This window comes from Rhopilema esculentum, chromosome 10 (assembly GCF_057945365.1).
Source record: "Rhopilema esculentum isolate cy_ngs chromosome 10, ASM5794536v1, whole genome shotgun sequence".
Lineage (NCBI taxonomy): Eukaryota > Metazoa > Cnidaria > Scyphozoa > Rhizostomeae > Rhizostomatidae > Rhopilema > Rhopilema esculentum.
The window spans coordinates 2,459,219-2,472,214 of record NC_142824.1 but is presented as its reverse complement, the minus strand read 5'-3'; the positions used below and the strand labels follow the sequence as shown (position 1 = coordinate 2,472,214).

The window sequence follows — 12,996 nt, the reverse complement described above, 5'->3', positions numbered from 1 at the left end:
TGCTTCCGGAGCAACCGAAAATTGAAAATGAAACTCAGAAAATGCAACTGAAGCTCTTTTTTGTTGAAACATTGTAATCTGCGTAGCTGTTTCTAAATTCCGAAATTTCCTAGCTGTGTTTTGGTGTTCCACTTTGATAAAATTTAGACCCTACTTCAATCCCCTTTTTTGAATTGCTTTCTTAATAGCTATGTGATTCAGAAAGTGAAGATGTTTTTAGCCAACACCAGAAAAACTAGAGGCATATTTCTTGACTTTAAACAAACAGCCTGAGTCTAAAGACCCTCTCTCAGGCTTCTCGATGATTTCAGCCCTTGAGGCGATGTGCTCTAAAAATGAAGTTCATGTATGACACGCCCTTTCATCAAGCATGCCACGCCCTTTCGTCGGGCATCTAAGCTTCATACCCCCCTAATGAGAATAGTGAAGTTCCGCCCCTGGCTGAGTCACATTGTTTTGTGTCCTTTGTCGGCAGATGGGATGCTGTTTCCGAGTACCCTGTGATGGGGCTTGAGAAGCGATGGAGCTATGTTGAATAAGATTTTACTAAAAGAACCAGAGTCGCAGAGTAAAACACAGAAGAAATGCTCGGTTCATAGTTTATTGTTATTATTTTCAGTTTTAATAGTTTAAAAACGACGTCCTTTTTAGAGTACTTGCTTCCATCCACGGCTCCATCGTGCCATTCCACTGCAGTCTGCATTTTATTCCTGTTTGGATAGAAGCGTTCATTTCACATTTCGACACGCCGACCGCCCAGAGAAAGCAAGGAAGTTGGCAGGAAACTTTTGAGTATTTAAATGTTTTAGCTGGTAGCGGAAATGGCGAGTAAACTTTTAGCTTTATGTATCGTGTTGTCGACGATTTGCAACCTGGTGCAGCTTTCGTTGGAACAAGGTGAGTATGCCGTCAAAACAAATAAAAAGGCCAATGTCTCTTTTGTGTGAATCAAGAAAAGGTCACTGTAGCAGGCTGCTCGACGGGCTCCGAGGAGTTCTTGCGGCGAAAAGTCGATAAAAATGTAGCAAGTAAGAAACACCGCAATACGCCGAGAATAAACAACAATAAATACACGTAAATCAGTGAAGGCTAATATTTCGCCCCGGCATACGCGGCTTCATCAGGAATGTTGAAAGTAAGATACACGCCCATTTGCAAGACTCGTTCGTAATAACATTTTATCATGTTGGGCAAGTATAGAGTGTAATGGGTGTTGCTTTTGGTGAACCTGTCAATTTTGTTATGATATTTCCGATGTGATGTGGATCGAAGGAATATGTTCAGAATTTTACCCCTCTTACTGGGCATTGTTACATTTCACACAAAATATATATAGATATAAATGTAAATAAGACAAGACATAAAGACTCATTGTTACATCGAAGCAAAAGTTGGATTGCTTTTCTTCCAATTGATAAAGCTTATCTCCTCTCATTTTTTATTCAATTTCTAAAACTATACTTATTGCTGTGGATTTATAAGCACATTTTTTAAACTGAAAGTTGTCAGAAAGAAATAGTCCAACTTGCTATGTTTTGATTTTCTGTCTTCGCAATAAATAATAGCTGTAGGATAGCCACAAAAATGAGTTTAAGTGGAGCATGTTATGAAGTGAAGTGGAGTGGACTGGCCATTTCTGAAAGCCATTCATAGGCATTCAAACATTCCTGAAAGCGGAACCCGCACGTCCTGTGTTGCTGACAACGCAATGTGGTGAACCGGCTAGGGAGGCTAGTCATTCATCTATAAATCTATAAAACGGAGACCACGGTTAAGTACAGTTTTGAAATATTATTTGGGGGATTATGAAGCCCCCAAGCCCGTCGGCCCGCCCTGCTTGCGCGGTCCCTTTAAAGGGGGGGAGGGTGATATTAAACAAGGAGTTAAACAAACAACATTATCTGTAGCCGGTACAAAAAAAGGAGAATGGATTATTTAAGCTGAGGGGAACTGCTTGACCTTTAATCTTTTCATTGGCCGCTGATTGTGTCATCAGCCATGAAAAACAATGGTTTCCCTTTGTTGGATCTCCATCAATGATGTATCATAGGGATTACTACGGTACAAAAGTTGGCCTAGTTGGGTGTGGGCTTTTTCATTTCATTTATTTCATTTCATTTTCATTTCATTTCATTAAATGTTTAACGAGGGTAGCTCTTCAGCAATGCTGATTTTCAAGGGGCCCTCCACTTAAAATACTTACAGAAATTATTATACAAAACAAATTACCCTAATTACAATTCAATATTTACAATCTAAAATAAATCCTATTTTAACTTGAGTTTAATTTTACTATAAATATCTATAACGAACGGTGAAATGGTAATTTCCAATATACAATTTACAATTACGCCTATTTATAATTTCGCAAGATTTTTTTGAAGTTGGTCAAGGAAGATGCCTGTTTACACTCAGCTGAAAGGCCATTTCAAGACCTAGCACCTCTAAACGAGAAGCATTTCTGTTCGAGGTTGGGGGCTTATGAGATGTATTTACTATCAGGTAGGGGCTACTTTGAAGGGGGTTATACTAGGGAGGACCGATTAGAGGGTTCACGGTACAAATTGAAGGGGCTAAAAACCAAGAAAAAGGCGATTTCGTCCCCCATTAACCTAATCAAGGCCTCGGTGATCCGATCAATCTTATCAAGACCAAAATATTTCGCCAAGATCAAGCTTAAGTCTAGTTTCGGGTACACAGTCTTTACGATCCAATTGTGCAAGGCTTCTGTCACTCTCAGTTGCAGCAAGATTATCGATTGCCATGGTCTTGGAAGTATTTGGATTTGTGCCACAAAGAACCTCGTCTGATTCAGATTTTGAAACAAAGGCCCCATCCTTTTGATCTAGTTCAGGGTTGTCCAACCTTATTTCAAGAAGGGCCACTTTCAGAATAACGTAGTAACTTAGGGGGGGGGGGGCACATGACTATCGCTGCAAGATGATTGTCTGTTTGGCCCCGTCCCGTTTCATATCATCCCATTCCAATGAATGAGTCATTTCGGGGTTGCGCGCAGGTGGAGCACCTTAAATCGTTCGATTCCCCTTGTGAACAGGTGAAGTGGTCCGAAAAACAGAATGATTACTAATTTGGCTAAATGCTTGCGCTGTTCATATGGATGGAAGTACTGATATGCGCATTGATCTTCCCGCGTGAAGAGAAGAAACAAGTGGTACGTGATCGCTCTGTTCCCGTCTAGTGCTATTGTTATTATGCCTAGCAATTTTGTATTTTTTCTGCACTGCAATTTTTTTTCAACAAATCAAGCACATAACAAAGTCATTTTGCTGAGCTATGAAAAAATCGGTTGTCCGCGATAATTTGAAATTGCGTTTCCCAAGTTTACTTTCTCGCTCTCTCTCCTCCTTAGAAACATAGCTTGTACCAATTTTGAACTTTTAAAAAAAGCGTGGCGTGTTCCTGGTTTGGGCACAGAATAGAGTGTTGTGTTACCTGCGTTGAGCTGGAGGTCGCTAAGTGTACGTGCGCATTAGTGGGAGGGCTTTTATTATTCAATGCATTTCAATACTATCAACTTTGACCCAAATGCGGGCCACATCAGACAACAGGACGGGCCATAATGTGGCCCTCGGGCCACGCATTGGACAAGCCTGATCTAGGTAATCTGGTCTCTCTGATAAACATCAAAGTTGGCCAAGTGGTGGATTTATCAGCGTCCTCTTTTGTTTTTTTCTGATCTTTTTCTGCTACTGAAGATGTAAAGGCTGATCTGAGTGAAGATTATAAAAAGTTAAACATAACAACCATAGTTTTGGTGATTACCTGCAGGGTGACAGCTATCTTTTCTAATGATATTATGAACTGATTCTTTCTAACAAATGATCATCCTCATATTTACAACCAATTGGGAAGTAATTGACATTTAAATGTTTACTGAAATCGTAAAAAAGCTCAGATATAATCAGCTTTCTTTCAATTCATTGAAACTGAGTAATTTTGCAGGATTTGGACCCCTTTTAGGTTGTTTATCACATCCAAAAAATGCCAGCTTCAACGTAAAAAACCATTGAAGATATTTTTGCTGGGGGCACCTCTAGGATCCCTAAAGGTCGGTTCTGGAACTTACGACTGAAAAACTTATCCACTTTATTTAAAAGGGGTCACTTTTCTAAAAAACCCACTCGCCTTTCAAGACCAACAATGCAGCAATTTTGTACCCTTATTATTTTTCTTTACCTGCATCCGCCTCTTCTTCATGCTCTTAGTCTTCCATTTTGTCTTCTTCGTTACCTTTTGCCTCGTTTCTTCCCGCTTTTCTTCTTTTCCTTCTTTATCATCTGCTTTTTCTTTTTTGTCTTCTTCTTTTTCTTCCACCTCGTCATCTTTTTCTTCTTCGTTAGCTTTCATCTCGTTTCTTACTCTGAATCTTCTTTTTCCTCTTAGGCTACATCCCTTCTTTGTTTTTTCGCTTTTCTTCGTCAAAGTTTTCTTCCTCTCTTATGTCTTCATCCTCATTTTTGTTACCTTCTTTATCGTTTGATTCGTCATGGTCCCGTTGCCTCCTTCCTATTCTTTGTCTACCTGTTCTTCGACCTCTTCGTCTTCCTCTTTCCTTTTCAAAACGCCTATTCCCTTTTGGCAGATTCGGTGGCCCGAATTCTTGTCCTCCATGTTTTTCGAAAGTTTGGATAAGGCAACAAAACATCTTTACATAAATCATAGATAATAATTTTATAATATCGATAATCATTCCTGATTTGTGATTATAACAAATGCGCTATAGATTTAGCATACCTAATGGAAATGTAATAAGAGTTTATAGATAATTTCTGTTGCTGTCTTCGTAAGCTGCTATTTCGTATTTGTCCACTCCAAATTCATAAGAGTCAGACACATGCATAAAGCTATGTAAAAGGCTCATAACTCTAAAGACGTATTTTTGAGCTTTTCGAAAACTGTTCCTTACTTATTATTGTTATCATTATCATTTTCAATTTACTGAGAGCAGACTTCTAAAAAGAAGCTTATTTACAACTGATTAAAGCTTGCTACAAATTTATACAACGTATATGCAAAGTAAATAGATATAAAAATATACATGTAATGACATAGGTTTTAGACATTCTTTTCACAGCTGTTTGTAGCTTTTCCATTGCTGTGGATTTTTCAATCAAGGCAACCCACTTGTACAATGTATATCTTACACATTATCCTTTGATTTCATTGTATATATTAGAAAACGAGGGACTAATCTCAAATGATTTTTTTCTCAGTTTGCAATATCAATGATGCAAGTCGTGTCGACTGTGGATGGCATGGCATAAATGAAGCCACATGCACGACAAGAAACGGGTGTTGCTTTAAGCGTTCATCAGCAAGTGGATTTCCTTGGTGCTTTTACAATTCAAGTGAGTATCACTGTGCTAGTTTATGGTGACGTCCAATCTACAAAGTTTTCACTGTCTGTGCTAGTAACAAGGGGGTCACTTGCAAAGCAAGGATACGTCTTTGGACGATTACGCTATAAAGTTGATAACGTAATTAGTTTACCCTAAACCTAAGCCTAACCCTAACCCTAACCCTAACCCTAACCCCAACCCTAACCTTAACCCTAACTAAACCTTTACTTGAAATAATTAATAATGCTAATATATGACTATTAATCATGCTTATTTATGACTATCAGGTCGAGCAGTATGGAAACTAGACAATTTCACAACAGATCTGTTATAGCGTCCGTCAAGTGAGGCAGTAGCGAAACAGAGGCTCGTGGAGTAAGTCTAATGCTCGATACCAAACGAAACCTGATGCTCAGCTTATAACGATAAAGAGCGATGTTTAATTCGCCTTATCATGCTTAGTTTGCGTTATTATGTTTATTCGCATAGGTATCTAGATGAAACACACGCATCTTGTTTTATGAAACTCAGTTTTTATCCAGTTGTTATATGAAACTCAGGATTATTACCCAGTTTTTTAATTTTTTTGTTGATTTTCTTAAAAGGTTCTTAAGAGGTTTCTCAAATACTTAGTGGTAAAGAGCAAATTTTGAGAAACACGAAAACTTAACAAAATATTAGTTTAAAATAAAACTCATAATCATCTTCGAAAGTTATTATTTCTTTGAAACTTTTTAAAAAGATGAGTTTTCCAGCGGATTCTTAAAATTATTTTTTGGAAATCTTAGGACTAGATTTTAAAATAGGCGGTTATTTGAAGTTGTAGGAATCTTTTGGAAAAAATGAAAGATACAAGAAACAATGCAAATTGTTGAGTAATTCAAGTGTTTTTGACTGGCATTGTAGCATTATCGGAAATTAAAGAAACAAATAGAAAACCTAATCAAATAATCGATAGTGTTATTCGTACGAAACGTATTCTGGGTAACGTTGGATATATATAAACTACTGCATAACTTAATGTTATTTTTTTCTAAGCACCAGAAAGCTTAAACAAAAATAGTCAAGCAACTCGTTTTTGTTAGGTCAATTCTTTGAAATTTACAAACAATATTTTGGTGGAACCTAATTTTAAAATGGAGTAGAAAAAAGGAAATGTTTTGAGAAACACTAAAGCTTTTTATTTGACATTCTTCAGAGTATAAAACGTGCAAATAATGATTGAAAGTCTGAACAAAGTAATTCGATCACAGCATTACAGAAAGGGCTAGTGAAACAGTTAAAGTTTGTATGTAAAATAACCCAACTTGGTGGTTAGGCCATGAACGTGAAACACTAGTACAGAAAGACGGTTGTCGCCTTCGCAAAAGTGAGGCTGCTTCCTGCTAATAATAACTAGCCAAAGCTAAAGAAAGTTCTTTGTTGGCAAGGCCCTTCGTGACTCAGTCTTAAAAAGCTCATTAGAAAATGCCCTCTTTTTTATATTTCGTATATCTTGCATCCTAGATATATCTGCAATTCTGAAGTCAGTATCTGTCTGTGAGCATGCAGGTCCAGCAAGACTTGTTTGCAATAACAATCAAAGAGTGGATGTCCATGATGCGTTTTACGGTCGAAATAGAGATGACGCGTCCTGTCACAATTCCGGCACTGTAACCTGCTTTAACCCAAATGCAACTGAGATCGTCAGAAGCATATGCAAGATGAATTCTACATGTACCGTGTCACCAAAGGGTAGTATTTGGAATTTCGACTCGAACTGTGATAAGCTTAATGCACAGCTGAAGATTCATTTCTTTTGTGTCGCCAAAGGTAATTGCAGCTCCTTTTCAAATCTTTAAGGAATAATATGCCAAATTTATGTTTAATCAAATAGAATATTAAAAGGGGATTTTAAGGATGCAAAGCCAGGAAAAGAGCAGAAATATGACATTTGATAGTCACCCATGTGCAACTGGTAGTAAGCGAACTTTTTATCGATAAAAATCCTCTCAAATAACTCTTTAAAGTAGCTTTTTCACTCTGAGATTGAAATGGGACCCGCTTGTACAAGCGTATTTTTTTCTAAGAACGCGAAGCTAATAACTGTAAACTACCGAGATAGGGTCTCTGAAAAATGACGAATGATGCTAAAACATCGTACTATGGGTTATAAAAGTTTTTGAGCAGTTTTATTGCGTTATAGTTGTGCCTTTAGAATTATTCTGATAAACAATATTGCGATTTAAGATACCACAATACTTAGTAACACGCTACAAGTTGTCAACCCCGAAACTGGACTTGCTCTGATATGCAGACTTGCAACATTGTGATTTTTCGTCATTGTGTAGCACTTTTTTCACATTTCTCTCTACAGAATCGTCGATCAATGCGTCATCTTCTTTAGCAACATCTTACTTCGCTATTAACGTCACCACCAGCATATATCGAGCTTCTTCGAGTCCCTCAATTATTTTGACATCCAGAATCGCGCCTAGCTCTTCCTATTTGATGGAAACAACCTCTTTGAAATCAATGGAATCAAGTTCAGGGAGCATGTATACGTCATCGACAGAAGTTGAGCAATCTACCAGTGAAGAATTGTCTGTTTCTACAACAACAACACCAACAGACTGGGAAACTTCTACACAGAGTTGGGTGTTTGAGATGCTGACATCAATCGCAGAGGTCCAGGGCTCTTCATTCCCATCAGATGCGCTACGAATGTCATCAACTTCAAGTCTGTCCTCATCTTTGATTACAGTTACCGATTACCCATCATCATACTCTTTTTCAACAATGTCTACGTTTTCAGTTGCAAGTAGGCGTTCAGCAAAGCATCTTTCGTCACCAGTTCCCTACACGTCATCGGTCTTCGCAAGCTCTATTAAGTATGTTTACAATTCTAGTGCAGCACACTCTAGTGCAGCAACAGCAGCATCAACAGCAGCAGCAACATCAACACCAGCAGCAACGCCCTCAACAACTGCTACTGTAATGGTAGCCACGACAAGTCTTCATGCATCGCCTCCCAGGTCTAGTAGCCCAACGGCCTCTATGACTTCACAGTCTTCGAGAGTCTCTTCGCGGAGTGGTAGAGCAACAGTATCTCAGCCTACTAGCAAGCAAGCAACGAGTATGTAAAATTTTCAATTATTCTTTTTAATGCTGGGGAATTTTTTGTAACCCCTTGGTAAGATGCAAAAGACAACAATAACTGATATTGGCCAAGTACAATTTTTGGTCCGTTGAACTAAGATGAGGGGTGTATCCCTCCATGAAAGGTGCACGGGGTTTTTTTTGTCTAAGATGCTAACTACTCGAATTTTACGCTTCATGTGATCATCAGTCAACTAGTTCAGTAAGGTCCTATTCCATTCTCTTCTCCAAGCCGAGGTCCAGACAATTATCTCTGTGCTGCATTAAATACTCTTCAGCCAATCGGTTAACTGCGGTCTTGTTAACTGGACTGGAAAATTGTAAAGTTTTATGCCAGTTGTGTCAAGTTTTATAGAAACTCGATTGCTTTTAGTAGTGAAGCTTTCCTGTGAGAAATAACTTAAGATACACATAGAAATATTTTATTTGAGGAAACATAAATTGCTTCAGATTTTACACCTTACCAGCCTTGCTTAGTAACTCTACATCGGTTTTGAAACAAGCCTTTAAGCCTTTGTTTGGCAACATATTGTACTAGTGCATGGCCTTGCTCAAGTTCCATTTTTGTCACAGTTCTCTCCATTAGTAACCATTTACATTATATGACTTAACTCAGCTATAGTTACAGCAAACGGTATCTCTTCAATTTTCAGTTCAAACTGATAAAATTTCACCAACGAGTAGTGCAGTTTCCTCTGGTGTTTCACCGTCCATAACAGTAGTTGAAAAGGAAGACAGATCTGCAGGCAAATCCAACAGACAGACAGTGATTGTGGCTGGGGCTGCTGGAGGGGGCTTTCTACTTTTTATCATAATCATCATTATTGTCTTGCTGGCAAAGAAAAGGCCTTGCGGTTCGCCATACAAGTAAGTTAACTGAATCCATTTTAAATAGAAATAACCCCCTTGTTGCTATCGTTAGCCTCGCTCCCGCTTCTTGACACGTGCAAGTAAAACTAGGACATCCGGGACATTTATAGATTCATTAAGGGCTCACATGCTGAGGTTTTCTTTGCTGCAGCAATGTTAGTGAAACTTCTCATTTTCAATATGAGACCAGGTAGTCATGGCAGAAACTTGCTGTGCGTAATTGACTAGTTGCCACTAAGACATAATCGAGCCAGAAGGTACAAGTTTGCCTCTCAAATTTCTGCCTTTTTGTTAATTTATGCATCCATCTCGATTTCATACTTCATCCATACTTCAAGGGATTTAAGTTATTTTTGGCATTACATTTTGATGTTCTTTACCATTGCGTTTTATAATTTCAAATGAAAGCAAAATCCTCCGCGCAGAATAGGTGACGTCATTTCCGAGAATTTGGCCATCAATTGATCAAACGGTGTACTGATGGGGCGCGTTTACATCTTGTTAAGCTAATGTCTTTATTATTGAATTTGGAAATATGTTCGTGTCACTAAACCCAGTCATCTGAGGCTGATAGAATTAATTGTCACAATTTGAAGTCAGAATTTGAAGCGCTTTTCCTTCTTCTAAAAAAATTTATTGTTTTTGATTTTCTGAAGAATTCTTGTAAATTGTATTTGACTTTTTTCAATTTTATCGAAATTTATTCCTTCCAGAAACGAGCTTTTAACAGACCATTTGTATGTGATGAGCACGGGAGGCGACGAGCAAATAGCAATGGATGATGTAAAAGAATCGTAAGTGAAAGGCTTAATATTCTACATGAACCACGAATAACAGTTCTACTTTTGACCACGTTCTGTAACAAAGTATCGCATATATACTTGAGGTATATTTTGTTCTCACTCGACAGGGTGCGTTTTTGACTAATGTTTTGGAACTAGTGAAACTAATTGAATCAAAGAGAATCTTGAATAATTAGAGGAATCAAGAGGAATCTAGCCTGAAAGGAATAGAAGCATACAATTTTCTACTGAAATATCAAGAAAAGGTTATAGAAACATCAATACAGAAAGCAAGAAGAGTAGACTTAGGGGCTTTTGTTTCAAAATATGGTTGAAACTCTTTAGCAGACATTTGTCATTTGATAAACTTCTGATATACTTGTTTGATGCAAATAATTTTTTTATTCTAGAACTGTGGTACATCTCAGTACAAAGCATTTAGGAGGGTTAGTATGCAATCTGATTAGGGAAGAAGGGGGGGGCAAAGATTGACGAGGACAAAGGGGGTGAATGGGAGGGAACAACCGAAGCTTTGAATACACTAGAAACCTGAATACCGATGGCATCTTCTAACCCAAGTGATGGTTCTTAAGTTTCCCTATAGGATTCAATCGCTTTATCGATGCAGTTTATTTTAGATTTAGATTCGATTCAATTTAATATTGTTTACAAAGTGCTAACTGATTGTATAGAAAGAATCTTGTGCAGCCAGAAAGGGCTTTGATGTGTTCCAGAAATTAGTCATGGCTTCCATTGTGGATTATCTCGTTGTGTAATAACAATTTGTAATAAATCACGTCGCTATGCAACTGTAACTAACAGTTACTTTCTCTTGTTAAGGTACAAGAACGAGGCTGTTCAAGAGGATGATGAAGAGAGCCCAGTAATATACAACAACAGCTTGTACTCTTTCGTACCAAAACAGGCGAAAGATTGAAGAAACTTATAACAGAAAACTAATTTATTGAGCTGGCAAATGAAGAAAGACTCTGTCAAATTTCAAGAAAAGAAGGCACCCACAGAGAATTCATAGGCCATTACATTGTACCTTAGCTTATATCATGTCGAATATTTAAACTTGATCTTGTCCCCCGTTTTCCTTAATGAGTCGTCATCAAACCTCTTGCAAACCGAAATCAACTATACACCCCAGGGGGTCTCCCATGAAGGCCTGACCGGGGGGTCCAGTCGATTTGAGAGTCTTACCAAATAGCTACCCAATGGCCCAGTTTCGATGATAACACAAGGGCTTAGTTTAATTTGCGATTTACTATAGGTCTTAATGGGAGTACCCCCCTGGGCTATTGACGTTTTTCGACCCCCTTGGGCTATAGACGTTTTTCGAACGCCACTCTCCATGCTTTTTACGACTATATGCACCCACTAACAAATAATGCATAATATGATTTTCAATTACAATGAAACATTTTAGAAATATTTTGCATCCCTTTTAATTTTTGTTTTTGTAAAACTCTTACACAGGTATAGTAGATGTCCTGTACTGAGATTTCTCAAAGGCCATTCTTTGGTTTTAGAGATGAAGGTAGCCCTTACCTAAAAACTTTGCGCTTGATAAAACTAGGCATTGGAGATGTTAACTCACACAGAAAAGCACATTATTGCTTGGTTACATTGTGTTAAACAATTCTATAACGCAATTTTAGGTCACTTGCAGATAAGAGCCTTCACGCTAGATGTATATTAGTATGGTGTAGTTCGTTGAACTTTTCCACGCAGTGATATGATTATCATTAATCTCTTGCTTGAAGTTCTGATGTTTTAGGGTCATATAACGCTTTAGCTGGCTAAAGACAATATTTTGCTACGAAATTGATAGATATTGAGTAAATTTAAAATTATATGAGAAAATATTGATATTTTAAGAAGCACTTCACTTGAATTTGTTCAAATTGTCCAGAAATGGAGACCTAGATTTTGACCCTTATGGAGTAAGGAATTGAGTAATTCTTAGGCATTAAAGATACGTCAAACAGACCTCCCTTTTGATAACCTTAAATGTTGATATGGAGTAGAAATGAAGCAGTATTTTGACATGCTTTCCAGACATAGGATTATAAAGAGATCTTCGTATCACTCACACCACCCAGGAAATACGTATTCAAATCCTTCAACGCATCTTGTCTCCATTTGTGGGCACAACCACGTTTGTAAATAGAACTGATTTATATTTTGCAACTCGGCTTTATTGGTGTATTTGCCGATTGGATTGAAGAAATTCCTTGTAATTTATTTTATGAACATCTTGTTGTTTTAAAGCGTTTAAATCTCGGTCAAATTTCTTCTGTTCTACCATAATTCAAGTACATGCATTTGTATAAGAAGCAGAACTCTGGATTGGTATTCACTTAATGTTTTTCACGGTTTTCTTAGAGACAAAGAGTCTCTCACGGTTTTCTTAGATACAAAGTGCTAAATTGCTACATTTTACAAAAGGAAAATCACCAAACATGAAATAGAACACCTAATCGGTTGCAATTATTGAGGCAAATCTTACTATAATAGAGGCAAATTGAAATAGCTACAACCCTCACCAAAAGTTTTTGGAACACCCTGCAGTCGATGAAAGATTTTGATGAAATAAAAGTTTCCGGCCGTAAGATCCCCCCTCCCCCAATACAATTTTCATTGGCTGAAATTCAAGCTTTGAAACTGTTGTTATTCAACATTATTCCAAGGGGGAGGGGCGGATGCTACTGAACTTATGCGAAATTTTAGCCTAGTGTGCCAAGACTTCTGGCAAGCATTGTAGCTTATTATAGACAAGAATCTTTTCAACTCATCTTCAAAAAATTGATTTTAGCAATTTCTCAAATTTTGTGGGTGAT

At 37.7% G+C, this 12,996-nt stretch overlaps 1 protein-coding gene across 2 annotated transcripts; it reads left to right on the top strand.

Annotated features, from left to right (window-relative positions):
- Nucleotides 1-545: 545 nt before the first annotated feature.
- LOC135689907 (uncharacterized) lies at nucleotides 546-12,426 on the top strand. Of its 2 annotated transcripts, none has more exons than XM_065207271.2 (8): nucleotides 546-897; nucleotides 5,235-5,369; nucleotides 6,867-7,172; nucleotides 7,717-8,475; nucleotides 9,152-9,365; nucleotides 10,082-10,162; nucleotides 10,561-10,596; nucleotides 10,991-12,426. In XM_065207271.2, exons 1-8 carry the CDS (start codon nucleotides 822-824, stop codon nucleotides 11,085-11,087), a joined length of 1,704 nt encoding a protein of 567 aa, XP_065063343.2. In that variant the 5' UTR covers nucleotides 546-821; the 3' UTR covers nucleotides 11,088-12,426. The 2 variants fall into 2 exon arrangements, with proteins under 2 accessions (XP_065063343.2, XP_088966568.1); XM_089110442.1 differs by lacking the exon at nucleotides 546-897 and adding an exon at nucleotides 904-2,502.
- The last annotated feature ends 570 nt before the right edge of the window (nucleotides 12,427-12,996 follow it).